This window comes from Rhipicephalus microplus, chromosome X (genome assembly GCF_043290135.1).
Source record: "Rhipicephalus microplus isolate Deutch F79 chromosome X, USDA_Rmic, whole genome shotgun sequence".
In the NCBI taxonomy this organism is placed as follows: Eukaryota; Metazoa; Arthropoda; class Arachnida; order Ixodida; family Ixodidae; genus Rhipicephalus; species Rhipicephalus microplus.
The window spans coordinates 134,771,805-134,784,436 of NC_134710.1; the positions used below are offsets into that span (position 1 = coordinate 134,771,805).

Below are 12,632 nucleotides of genomic sequence, written 5' to 3' on the forward strand. Positions count from 1 at the left end.
CATTTGTGGTGAGATTCAGCGGCAGCTAGGTTGTCACCCAGCTCGAAGGGTTGCTCGAGGTATGCACATGCTTGAATTTTTAAAGTGGCAGTGGGACACGAGCTCAGCTACGGTGTCTTCTGCCTATGACAAGCATGTGTTTTTTGGTGCTCCTTTGATAACTCTTAGTGCCCATGCATAAACATACTGCAGTGGGCCTCACTATTCAGTGGGAATGTTTACTAAGACGGCACTATTTTTTTCACATAAAAAACAGCACCAATAACGAGGGACAAGAAGGAGACAGACAGCGGCACTGACTTACAACAAGATTTTTTTGTGACCGAGTGCTCTGTTTGCTGTGACAGTGTGCTGCATAGCCATTGAGTTTCTTCCCATCTGATTATAACATCACCCTATCTATATATTTTCCCTTGTCATGAGCACCTTTGCTTCTTCTACGAGATTTACTTAGGCCTGTGTACAGTTTTATATATTGTCTGAGAACAAGTTCAACAAACCTGCCATTCATTAATGCGGTACACTTTGTTTCTTGCAGGGCAACATTTATGTTCCCATTAAGAGGCTTAGAGAGAGACATGATTTATTAGATGGCAGATAGGTCGGCCTGAGCTAGTTCGCTCTAGCCTGCTACTCTAAACAGGGGAAGAGGGACGGGAAAAAAAAGAAGTGATGAAAGGTGACACATTTCTGATAAAATGCCCCTTTCACTTAACGTTGCCACACCTATTCTTGCCAGCGTCGAAGCAAGTGTTTATCCTTGCGACACGTTAAGTAGGCAATCACAAAATATATGCTCTGTCATTTCGCACACTTGGCAACCTTCACAGTTCGGGCTGTCTGCATGGCGGATGAGGTGTGCGTAGCGGCGAGTGGATGCAACACTTAGGTCAATTCGGTGTAGCAGACTGGAGTTACCTCATATCATGCTAGCCGGGAGGCTGAACACACATTTACACCGATGCACTGTTATGCACAAGTTGATATACAACATGGCCCTGTATCTCCCCAAGCTCAAATTTGCTATTGTTGGTACCCCTATGAGGCAGTGCTAGTAAAGGGGGAAGAAAGATATTACTCATGACTCAAATATATTTTTGTATTCTTCCATTATTAAAAAGCGAGATAGGAGGAGTACAGCAGCAATGGCTAATATTTAATCTTGATTTGCTGAGTATGAAAGTAGTGCTGACAAGGGATAGTGGCCAAGGGAATATCGCAACTTGGAAATGGTGATGTATATTATGCAGCATTTTAGCAGAGCATTCTCATTGTCATTGCTTTAATACGTAACTGAATCACCACAAGATAAACGCATTATTTCATGAACTCTATCTTTCAGCACCACTCCAGCCCTTCTGTAGTGCATCACAACTGGACAGTGAAACCATCACTATCTATCACTTTGCATTCAGAGAAGGTACTGCATATGTGGGATTGCAAGTATGAAACCAATTTTTTGTGTCCACACTCAGTGTCGGTCTCATACTACTTTATTTTTCAGTCTTGCACCCTTCTGTTGGTTTAGTCTATGAAGGCAGGAACTGAGCAGATGTTGTAAGCATATCAGATGTGCTGAAAGAATTTGGCACAAGTCACATGTATTAAATGGGAGCAAATAGAAACAGTATAGTAGTTGGGAACTAGGTACTTTTTGCATCTAAAGCTAAGTGTTGCTGCTGCTAGCTTAGTGACTGGAGTGCTTCCCGTGTCTTTAACAGCATAGGTCATAGACCAATTGTTGCATGGAGGTTGGCTGAGGATTTGCATGTTGGCGTGGTATGCATAAAATGTCCAAAACTGCAAGCTGCACGTCCTCTTGCTGTGCTTGCAACCTCTGTGGGCCTTGGTCGGGAGACCCACCCAGGCATTCAGATGTGGTCTTTCTCAAACATAGCTTTCCCAAACACAGCTGATGAAGTCTCTAATTGGGCGTTGCCAACACAGATCTTTTAGTTTGCCTGCACTTTGCAAAAGGTAGAATTTAAAAGATGGTAAATTTTAAGCTTACTAGAGCTAGAGATGAAAAATAACCAGTAAAGTGCACTTTGCAGCAAAATATGTCATTTGCACAAGAAGTGTGCATGCACCTACTAGCCAACCATTACATGGCAAATTGCAACAATTTGAGTAGTTACTCTTCATGGCCCCATCATATGGCAGAGCAGATCTCTGAACTTTCGTAACCCGCCGCGGTGTTTATGTTGCCCGACTGCTTATTCAATGGTCACGGTATCGAATCTCAGCCACGGTGGCCACATTTCGATGGAGGTGAAAGGATAGAGGACTGTGTACTTGAATTTAGGTGAACATAAAAGAACCACAGGGGGTAGAAATTTCTCTAACTCTCCACTATGGCCTTCCTCATAATCATATTGGGGTTTTAAGATGTGAAACCAAACCCCAACAGTAAATAATATTATTACTAACCTTCCGGGCAAGGTAGCAGTTAAGAGCTGGTCGAGTGCCCACAGTGGCAGAAAAAAAAATGCTTCAATTAAAAAACATTAGGTAATGCTTACTTAACAAAATCAGCCTTTTGGCTTACTGTACCTGGAAGACCATTAAACACCATGTTTTAAGTTGTTTGCCAGTACACATTACATACAGAAAAGGGCTTAGATACGTTCCCCTCTTTTTTTTTTTTTTGCTTGTGTTTCATGTTGCTGCTGCTTACCTTAGAGAAACGGTTGTGTTAGGAGTATGCTCAGGCTTTAGGGCCACTTTCATCCCTCGTAACAAATATTTTCTGAAAATAAGCAAGAAATAAAAGGAAACAATAGAGATCTTGAACTCACAAGAACACCTGCAAGTAATCAGCCTTATAACCTCATGTACAAAAGGAATGTTTTGAACTTGTGTTTTTTTCCCTCAGTGTGGTGGTGCATACCAACTGTAAAGGACTGGCTTTGATTTGGGTGGTACTAGAATAAAGTTAAGGCTTAGGTCTATGGTTTACTGAGGAGAATTTCTCACGAAAGTCACCCTGATAAGCAATTAGATGTATCTAAAGCTCAGCTAACATTCATGTAGAATTGCGCTAGAATAGAGGCTCCCAAAAAAAAATGTCCAGAATTGAAAAATTTTAATGCTTGTCACTCCTAAACCGTGTTTCTACATTTTGTTCCCAAGGAGTATAAGTGGCTACAGAATAAGAAAAACGCCAGGCCTGCACGGACCGTGCAGCCCAGTCAAAGCGAAAGCTAGAAGAGTGACCTTTCAGAGCTTTTTCTAAACACTCATTGGGTAACTCCTGCAAGCACACTTGCTGGGTACCCACTTCGGCATTAATAATAAAAAAATTAGAATAGTAGGCCGGCATTCGCTATGCTATCCTTCGTCATTCTTCTGAGAAGCCTAGTATCCGCTAAACTATAGCGAGGAATTTTGCGCCAATTGTTCATGCAGTGGCTGATGATGATGAGGAATTATGCCTGAAGTGGGTATGCGCCAAATTCATTAGGTTATAAAGAACAAGCTTTTGTAGGAGTTGGAGCATTGGATGACCCACGTCGTTACATTATTCGCATTGGGTGACGCCTTGCTTGTTGTTTGCTGTTCTAAAACGCTTTGTTACTCATAATAACGAGATTCCTATCCCGACATCAAGCCTGCCTAGGGCAAGTTTTTCAGCAAGCCCCCTAGAATAGGCGTAGTTCAGTGGTGGAATACTAGGCTGGCACCCAATGGACCCGGGTTCGAGCCCCACTGTATAATTAGTACATTACTTTTTTGCTAAATTTCGCACAATGTGGTTACGGACACTGGCGGCGGCGGACAACATGCAACTGCGTGTGACCGGTGTTGTGATCTCATTACAGCTTTCGCTGTTATATATATATATATATATATATATATATATATATATATATATATATATATATATATATATATATATATATATATATATATATATATATATATATATATATATATATATATATATATATATATATATATATATATATATATATAGGTGTGTGTGTGTGTGTGTGTGTGTGTGTGTGTGTGTGTGTGTGTGTGTGTCAATAGCCACATCAGTGAGGAGGATATGACAGACGAGCCTTGTGAAGAAAACTAGTTCAGAATGCATCTTCTGCCCTCTTGTGTGTTCTTATGCATGCAGTTGGTGGACACGGCTTTGAAAAGCACCACACAAAACTCTAAAGTAGAATAGTGCTCGTGTCATACCCTGCGTCACACGGGCACTTTGGATCTCGATCAGAGCCTTTTCCGGATTGGAACTGAATTGCGGCCGTCTTCATGTCGATCGGGTCTGATCGCGATCGTTTTAAGCGAAAACTGTTATGAGATCACAACACGGGTCACGCGCAGTCGCACATTGTCCGCCGCCGCCACATCGCGCTAAATTAGAAGAAAAAAAAAAACCTTGCTCCAATGACACAGTGGGGCTTGAACCTGGGCCGCTGGGTGCCAGCCCAATATTCTACCACTGAGTTACGCCGGTGCTTGTGACTTGTTGTCAAACTTACATTAGCCAGGCTTGATGTCGGGAAAGCAATCGGATTAATACGACTTATAACGCGTTTTGCAACACCGAAAGAACAACCAGTCATCGCACAGTGTGATTAGCGTGACGAGTGGGCCGTCCAATGCTTTAACCCATTACAAAAGCTTGTTCTTGTTTCCCTATTAACTGTGGCGCGCATACCCACTTCAGCCATAATTCCTCATCGTCGTCAGCCACTGCATGGACAATTGGCATGAAATTCCCAGCAAGTGTTTAGCGGATACCACGCTTCTCGGAAGAATGACGAAAAATAGCTCAGCGAATGCCGGCCTCCTATCCAAAAGTTTATTATTAATCCCTAGTGGGTACCAAGCAAGTGTGTTTGCAGCAGTTGCCCTATGAGTGTTTTGAAAAGGCTCTGAAAGGCCGCTCTTCTAGCTTTCGATGTGACTGTGCAGCGCCTACAGTGTAGGCCCGGCATTTTTCGTCCGAGTGGCAGTAACTGATCTTGATCGAGCTTAACCCGCAGCAGCGAGGATCGCGACCAAACCGAAAAATTCATTTTCCCAAGTAGGTGTTCCCTGACAGCGTTCCATCGCGATCGAAAGTGTTTCGTGTGAGAAGTAGTAGAGGCTCTAGCAGTAAAGGAGTTCAAACTAAATGCGAGATTTCTGCATTCTCTGCATCTGCATATTGTAGTTCTCGCTCCTCTCGTTTTGCAGCGACGAAGTAGAATTGAAATGAGTCGGAACGAATTTAAATCTCGCGGGAGTGAAAAGGGCAAGCAGCGGCGGTGGCATGATTGGCTAACGACGGGGCTTAAAGAAAATGTGGTATGAGGCTAATATCAGGCGAGTTTTGCCAGGTTCCCAGTTAATTCCGCGCGTTGGTATGTTAATTGTCGGAGTACAGTGCAAAACAGTTTGTGGTTAATATGACTGCGATCGACGACAGGCGCCGCTACAGGCAGCAGTGTGCGTCCGCTTGCCGTCAGCAGGAGGGGCGGGATGATGCCATAGGTGATGCCGTGTTGATCGAGTCACCTTTCGCGGTACCAATGTTCATTTGCGATTTTTTTCCGCATGCGGTATGTTCGCGGAAGGCATGATCTCGTGACCCGAAGGGACTGTGCGTGAGGAGAGTGGCAAGGAGCTGACAAGCATTATGATTACCTTGTCGAAAAAGTTGAAGCAGAGCTCGCAGAACAACAACACCGAAGCTGTGCAAAGCTTGGTGCCCGAGAGCGCCGGAGCTGTGCGCCGGGCTTCGGTTCGGGACAAGTTGCTCGTGCGAGAAGTACAAGAGATGGAGGCCAACCTTCCCAATACGTGTGCGCTCAAGTTTGATGACCCGGACGTTCTGCATCGCTTCGAGCTTATCATCACACCGGAAGAGGGCTACTGGCAAGGTGGCCGCTTCGTGTTTCTAGTGGAAGTTCCCGACGACTACAACATGGTGCCTCCGAAGGTGAAATGCATCACTCGCCTCTGGCACCCGAATATTAACGAGGAAGGGAATGTGTGTTTGAGCCTTCTACGCGAAAGCTCCATCGACGGCATGGGTTGGGCGCCGACGCGGACGCTCAAGGAAATCGTCTGGGGTCTCAACGCGCTTTTCACGGACTTGCTCAACTTCGATGATCCTCTGGACAATGAGGCTGCTGAGCATTACCAAAGAGACAAAGAGGGCTTTAAAGCCAAAGTGCGCGAATATGTGCTTAACTACGCGAAGCGGTAAAGCGCGCGTAGAGGAGCCTGGCGCCGCTGCCGTCAGCGGCGCCGGGCTCCGCCCGATTTATGTTGCCATTATCTGTTGACCTTGTGCTGTGCGTATATGAATCCTTTCCATCTATCAGTTTCGTGTGCTTCTCTACAAAGTACAAACGAATTCTATGCTAGCGCGACCTCGTAAATAAAGCTATCTTTCGATTGTCTGCGAATTCAAGGGTGACCGAATACGGTGGAGAGTATTGCGTTTCTCAAACCCGACAGTTTGAACATAATGTATACTTTGAATTGCGCATGGCCAGAAAGAGCGTAAGATTATTGAAGCAGCATGTAGGCAGGCGCTCAACGATGATCGGCAGCTGGTGCTTTCCCGTATGACAGATAGTCAGAAAGCATACCTGTGGTTACGTTTTCAGCGGGCGAAGACTCGTACGGCGAAAGGTGACCATTTCTTTGACAAGCGAGTTGGTTGTGCATCATGAAATATCATTGCGCATATCACACGGACACAGCTGGAAGGGACCAAGACAAAACGTGTGTACCAGGCGCGCCGTATATATATATATATATATATATATATATATATATATATATATATATATATATATAGTGGGAGTAATAATTCAATGGGCCAGTTAGTCTTCGTGAAGGTATGGGATATGGCACAAGAGGAGCGTTGTCAACAAGGATAAATATATATATTTATCCATCCTTGTTGACAACGCTCCCGTTGTGCCATATCCCATACCTATGTGTGTGTATATATATATATATATATATATATATATATATATATATATATATAAGAATACTGCAGGCCAGCATGGTCGTTACAGTACCGCAGGTCGCGGGTTCGATTCCCGGCTGCGGTGGCTGCATTTCCGATGGAGGCGGAAATGTTGTAGGCCCGTGTGCTCAGATTTGGGCGCACGTTAAAGAACCCCAGGTGGTCAAAATTTCCGGAGTCCTCCACTACGGCGTCTCTCATAATCATATGGTGGTTTTGGGACGTTAAACCCCACAAATCAGGTCGTTACAGTACAGTAACAGCGTAGCAATGATTAGCATAACCAGATGTTCTCTGGCAGAACTTTCACCACCACTAATCGTGATCGAGTGTTCCGTCAAAATGAGCAGCCTCGCGAGAAAGTTCGGGTGCAGTATTTCAGAAAATATTTCGTACTGGATGTATATACTTTCATCGTACCCGTGGTACATTCAAGCAGTATAGTGTATTGACAATATTTGTGTGTATAACCTCTTTGCGTCAGGTCATTACCAGAGGCGTAGCGAGATACATAATGCGGCGAAGGGGGGTCAACCATACTTTATGTATGGTCGTGCGTGCGTTTTCAGTTATTGGGAACCTAGACATGGCATTAACTAATTACTCAATTAATGGATATGTAAAGAGGGCGCAGAGGCGTCGAAGCGTACAAAACGAAATGCTGAACTACCGATAAAGCGCACGCTCTACAAACAAGGTCCACATTGCACCACGAGCACACAACATTATGCAAGGTAGAGACGGCGTCAAAAGTTAGGAGACCACGAGACAAACACAAAAAAGAAAAAGCATATTCCCGCCGTTTCACCGGGCAGCCCCGAATTTATAATTCTGTCCCCTTACAAAACGCGCTAAGAAGCACTGTGCAGTTTGACTGAAAAGTCACAAATTGCCGGGAAATTCAGAGTTTTCTCAGCCTTAATAGTGATCATAAGTTGGCAAGTGTACACAAATGCAGATGCGGTTGTATGGGGTGAAACCCGGTATTTATTATTATCGGGGAGGGATTCAGTTTGTGCTTGTGACTTATCTCGACCGTTTTAACTTGGCAGTTGCCCTCAGTACGCGTGCTCTCACATGTATTCCGTAAAATTCGCGTGTGCGATGCCACGCTCCAGAAATGCTGGGATAAAATGAGAGTGCGCGACGCAGTCGGCACATGACAATGACACTTGAAGACTGAAAATGATGGTTGAGGATCTTGAAGTCCGTGCATGACTCCTACTGGCGCGGCGATACGTTCGTCGGCGCTCTTCACCGTTCCGAACGGAGATTCCGTCCGTGGTTCCGACCGTTCCCGCGTGGTTCACTAGCCCGTCAGACAACATCTGAGCCCGTTTCGTTCTTTCGTCTCTAGATGTCGCGACATCCCCTGTTGGAGACTTCTTACAGTGCGTGGAGGCCAGCGGCAGTCGAGAAATTGTGAAGTTCAGACCATCCAGGGCGAAAATATTTCGATATAGTAACGTTGATTGGAAGCACATCTTGTAAGCAAAGGTAATGCGGGAAAAAAGCTATGGTAGCCATGGAAAAAAGCAAATAGAAATCATCAACAGTGTTGCTTGCGCAATTCAATAATGCTGCGGCACAATCTCATCGTGCACGCCGATCGCGACTGGGAAGTACCTAGAAATACCGGGTGGGCAGCACCTGGTATTTCGGTGAAATAAATAAAATTAAAAAAATCTGTGCGAGATACATCACAATTATTCGGTGGGGCAACAAATCCCTGAAGAGGGCCAACTACCCATTTTCTTGCTTGATCATGTTGCAGCGCCGTACAGATAAAGTAATTAAATGAAGAGCGCAACATACATGCACGTGTATTTCATATTTTGATGCTTCGTTTTCTTGATTGATTTGTGGGGCTTAACGTCCCCAAAACCACCATATAATTATGAGAGACGCCGTAGTGGAGGGCTCCGGGAAATTTCGACCACCTGGGGTTCTTTAACGTGCACCCAAATCTGAGCTCACAGTCCTACAGCATTTCCGCCTCCATCGGAAATGCAGCCGCTTTGTTTCCTTGCTATAAATATTCAGAGAGCGGAAGGTGACACGCTATGCTCCTTGCTGCAAACTTCGCGCCGGTACTCGTGGCTTGGTGACACGTGTGATCACTTCGATAGAAATATGGTCCTGTCCAAGCGCATGTAAGGCATACATGAAATATAACGGACGGCCAAACAAGAACAAAGCGTTCTGTGATTTCTTTGATATTTTACGGCGTAGCTAGATTTGACCTCATACTTATATTCTTCCCCCCCCCCCCTTTATTTATATATTGCTCGAGCTCAGTCACCATCAGACCGCTAGGGCATGCGCATATAGTCGCATGCTTGTACTTACCATCAATCTTGTGAATGGGCCGTGATATGTGGGGTTTAACGTCCCAAAACCACAATATGATTATGAGAGACGCCGCAGTGGAAGGCTCCGGAAATTTCGACCACCTGGGGTTCTTTAACGTGCGCCTAAATCTAAGCACATGGATCTCAAGCATTTCCGCCTCCATCGAAAATGCAGCCGGGATGCGATCCCGCGACCTGCCGGTCAGCAGCCGAGTACCTTAGCCATTAGACCACCGTGGCGGGGCGCGTCCGGTTTGCTATCCTATAGGTTTGGGGAAGGGGATTAAGGGATAAAAACAGAGGTAGAAAGAAGGGAAAAAAAGGTACACTTTAGTTTAAAGCACACTGCTGCGTTCGATAGTCGTGGACGCAGGATTTCGGCGTATCCTAAATGATTTCCCAATTTCCTGGCTCTCAGATCACCTGGATTTATATGCCCCTATAGGATTATTTTGTGGGGGTTTGTGAAAGCTGTTCTATGCGAAACAAAGCAAGAACAGCACACCCTTTACGAAGACGCACTGAAGGAACCCAGAGCACAAGCGTTCTGCCCTGTTTTTTTTTTTTTTATTGATGTGATGTATAAGGAGATGTTGGCGCACCGACTGGGCGCCGGCTACTCCTTATCCCTTAAAAGCGTCTTATAACGAAGTTTGCGTGTGTATTCCTTCTGTAACCGAGTTCAACCTTGTTAACCTCCCTGCCTTTGCTTTTTTTTCTCTCTCTCTGGTAAAGTATGCGCTTTCCTTGCCTGGTAAACATGGAAAAACGAGCCCTATAAATATACACTTATTTCCTTATTTTCATTAACGAGGGTCTCGTACTGGCGGACTTGGTGCCGTTAGGTTGAGGGACTATTGGTCAGCTGCCAGCTCGTAATAAGTTCACGTGCTACGTGACGCCAAAAAGGCTAATAAAGAGTGTGTCACACTCGCCGACATGGCTACTGGTGGCGCTGAGTGACACTCCCACGTTTAAATTCACATATATACCCAATAAAGTGGCTGGGAGGGATAGCCGTTGTGGTAGCTAAGTTGGTAGAGCATCGAACGCGTGATTCGAAGGTCGCAAAATCGCTTTGCTCTTTATGTCCCTTTAATATTTCACGAATTGAAGCAAGCATGGAGGTAGTCTTATGAAAGTTAATTTCTTAATTCACGCTTATTTATGGGAAAAAATACACGCTGAAAGTTGAAATACTGTACAGCAGGGAGGAAGGATGTTGTTCTTGCACGGTAAATTCGTAATTAATAAATGCCGGCTATTTATTACGATTAACTAATTATTGTCGATCCGCCGATTTGCGTAATCTGTTCCAATGACATAAAAGGTCATTTGTCACGGACAATCCTCTAATATGCTGCATGATCTTAAGCTATAGCAAAATCAGAAAAACGCTGATGGTGAAGCTATTATTATTATTATTATTATTATTATTATTATTATTATTATTATTATTATTATTATTATTATTATTATTATTATAGTTTTTCTCAACAGCTACAATGCGATCGATGAGGCGCGCATGCAAACGCGGTCTGTCGCTGCGCTGTGGATCGAAACTTGGAAGCCAGAGCGGTTCGCAAAACATAAACTTGGCGTGTCGCGATACCGTCGCCTGGTGAACATGACGTCAACCCGTATGTTGAGCTCAGTTCGGGAAAGCGTCGGGCCTTGCGCCGCGCGACGAAGGCATGCGGTAATGTGATTCGACGTCACATCTCGCATGCCAAACAGGCATGCAGCGAGTGCGCAGCCAGCGCGAGTATTCGCCCCCTCTCCCACTGAAATGTACATTTCCTTTTTCTTCCAACAGCAACAATAGACAGTGGTAGCACAACGGCGAATTAGGCTCGTTGCGACTGATTCATGTTTGGAATTGTTAAGGCGCACAAATGGGGCAAGGGGTTCGGCTGGCCCCGTAAGAAAGGGGGCATGAAGGGGGCGGGGGGAGGTCTGTCCCATAAATGGACGTATTAGGGAGGGTTGTCGCTGCAAATAATCTTAGCCCCCCCTTCTGAAGGGGAATCCTGCGCACGCCTAACACACAGACACGGACACTGCATGCGTTTGTTTGTTTGTTTTTTCACCTCAAGTCTCCGCGTCGGTGTGCGCGCCTTGTCCAGTCTAAACAATAGAACTCTGTATAAGCGGCAGTGGGACATGGTGCTCACGACACCATGCACAGCGATATCCAGTGACGGCGAGTGAAAGAGCGCGATCACGTGAGCGCGGGTCTCGTTGTGCGTGGCTGGCGTGTACGCATATATAAATGTATAAATCTCTTCGTGTTTTGTTTTAAAGGGGGTTCACGAGAAACCGTTCAGGAGCCCGTCCTGTCCTAATTCTTTGGTGCATATTGTTTTTGTGGTTGTAGCTCCTCCAATGCGACTTTGTTATTTTCACGTTCCAAGCGCACTGAGCGCTGCTTCACCCGTGGAATGATTTTCACGAGTCAACGCCCAAACTTGTGCTCAAGACGCCTCTGTGTTGCACTCATAATTATTCTCCGCAAAATTAAACTGGAAACTATTTGGAATGCGAACTTGAAATACTGCCTCCATGCTATCTCATATGGGAGCTATAGAAGCGAAACGTTGAGGACAAACTGTGCAAACCCCAGACGGTGCCCAAAATTAATTATTCCGGTGTCCCTACCTCACGATCAGATCTTGGTCTTTGCTAACACTTAACTTCAATTGTACACGTCATGAACGAAAGTCACTGACAAACGAATTCGGGACTGTCTATCGTGTTGTTTACGAATGTTAACTATGTGCTCTTTTCTGACTTGCGCCAGCGGAAGGGGTCCAGGGCCTCTACGAACTTGCCTGCTTGTCGAGCCCGCCACACCACGGAAGGGGTATGGAAAGACGTTGGGTGTGTGACTACATACCCATGTAGAATGCTAGGTAGGTATATTCAATGGCATATGTCTACAAAATCACAAGGGGAAAACATCTTAGCATCGCGGACATTTTGTATCCTATATAGGTTTTATTTGTCTTCAGCATTCTCTTGGCACTGAGTATTAGTGCAATCATACACGAGCAATCGGGTTAACACTTCTCTGGAAATGGCTTGCTACGATTACACGGCATAAATAAATAGCAGTAGATGATTGCTTATTAAATGCGAAGCATTTCTTTGCGTACTGCTACAGCACGTTTGGCGTCTATCAGCGTTGTATCTATCGATCATTGGACCAATAAAGTTTATTCAACTGGACTCTATCGATCTGCCTAGCCGCTTACGTCTCGGTGCTCTCGTGATCACTCCCTTAACTATGCGTGAAC

At 45.0% G+C, this 12,632-nt stretch overlaps 3 protein-coding genes across 3 annotated transcripts in view; 2 read left to right on the plus strand and 1 right to left on the minus strand.

Annotated features, from left to right (window-relative positions):
• LOC142775771 (uncharacterized) overlaps positions 1–6,737 on the minus strand; it is an 82,023-nt gene extending 75,286 nt beyond the window's left edge. Inside the window, exons 1-2 of the mRNA XM_075877783.1 lie at positions 6,597–6,737; positions 2,678–2,749 (exon numbers count right to left, since the gene is read on the minus strand). Of these exons, the coding sequence (XP_075733898.1) occupies positions 2,678–2,730 (53 nt within the window). The 5' untranslated portion in view covers positions 2,731–2,749; positions 6,597–6,737. The remainder of the gene's footprint in view (positions 1–2,677; positions 2,750–6,596) is intronic.
• LOC142775770 (uncharacterized) overlaps positions 1–12,632 on the plus strand; it is a 30,080-nt gene that overhangs the window by 1,828 nt on the left and 15,620 nt on the right. The window contains exons 2-3 of the mRNA XM_075877782.1: positions 1,343–1,443; positions 12,137–12,248. Coding sequence (XP_075733897.1) covers positions 1,343–1,443; positions 12,137–12,248 — 213 coding nt within the window. The remainder of the gene's footprint in view (positions 1–1,342; positions 1,444–12,136; positions 12,249–12,632) is intronic.
• On the plus strand, positions 5,335–6,410 carry LOC119176504 (NEDD8-conjugating enzyme UBE2F). The gene has a single exon (XM_037427819.2). The coding sequence runs from the start codon at positions 5,636–5,638 to the stop codon at positions 6,206–6,208; it is 573 nt and encodes a 190-aa protein (XP_037283716.1). The 5' UTR covers positions 5,335–5,635; the 3' UTR covers positions 6,209–6,410.

Coding starts and splice junctions, on each gene's coding strand:
- LOC119176504 (XM_037427819.2), top strand. CDS start 5,636: ATGATTACCTTGTCGAAAAAGTTGAAGCAGAGCTCGCAGAACAACAAC.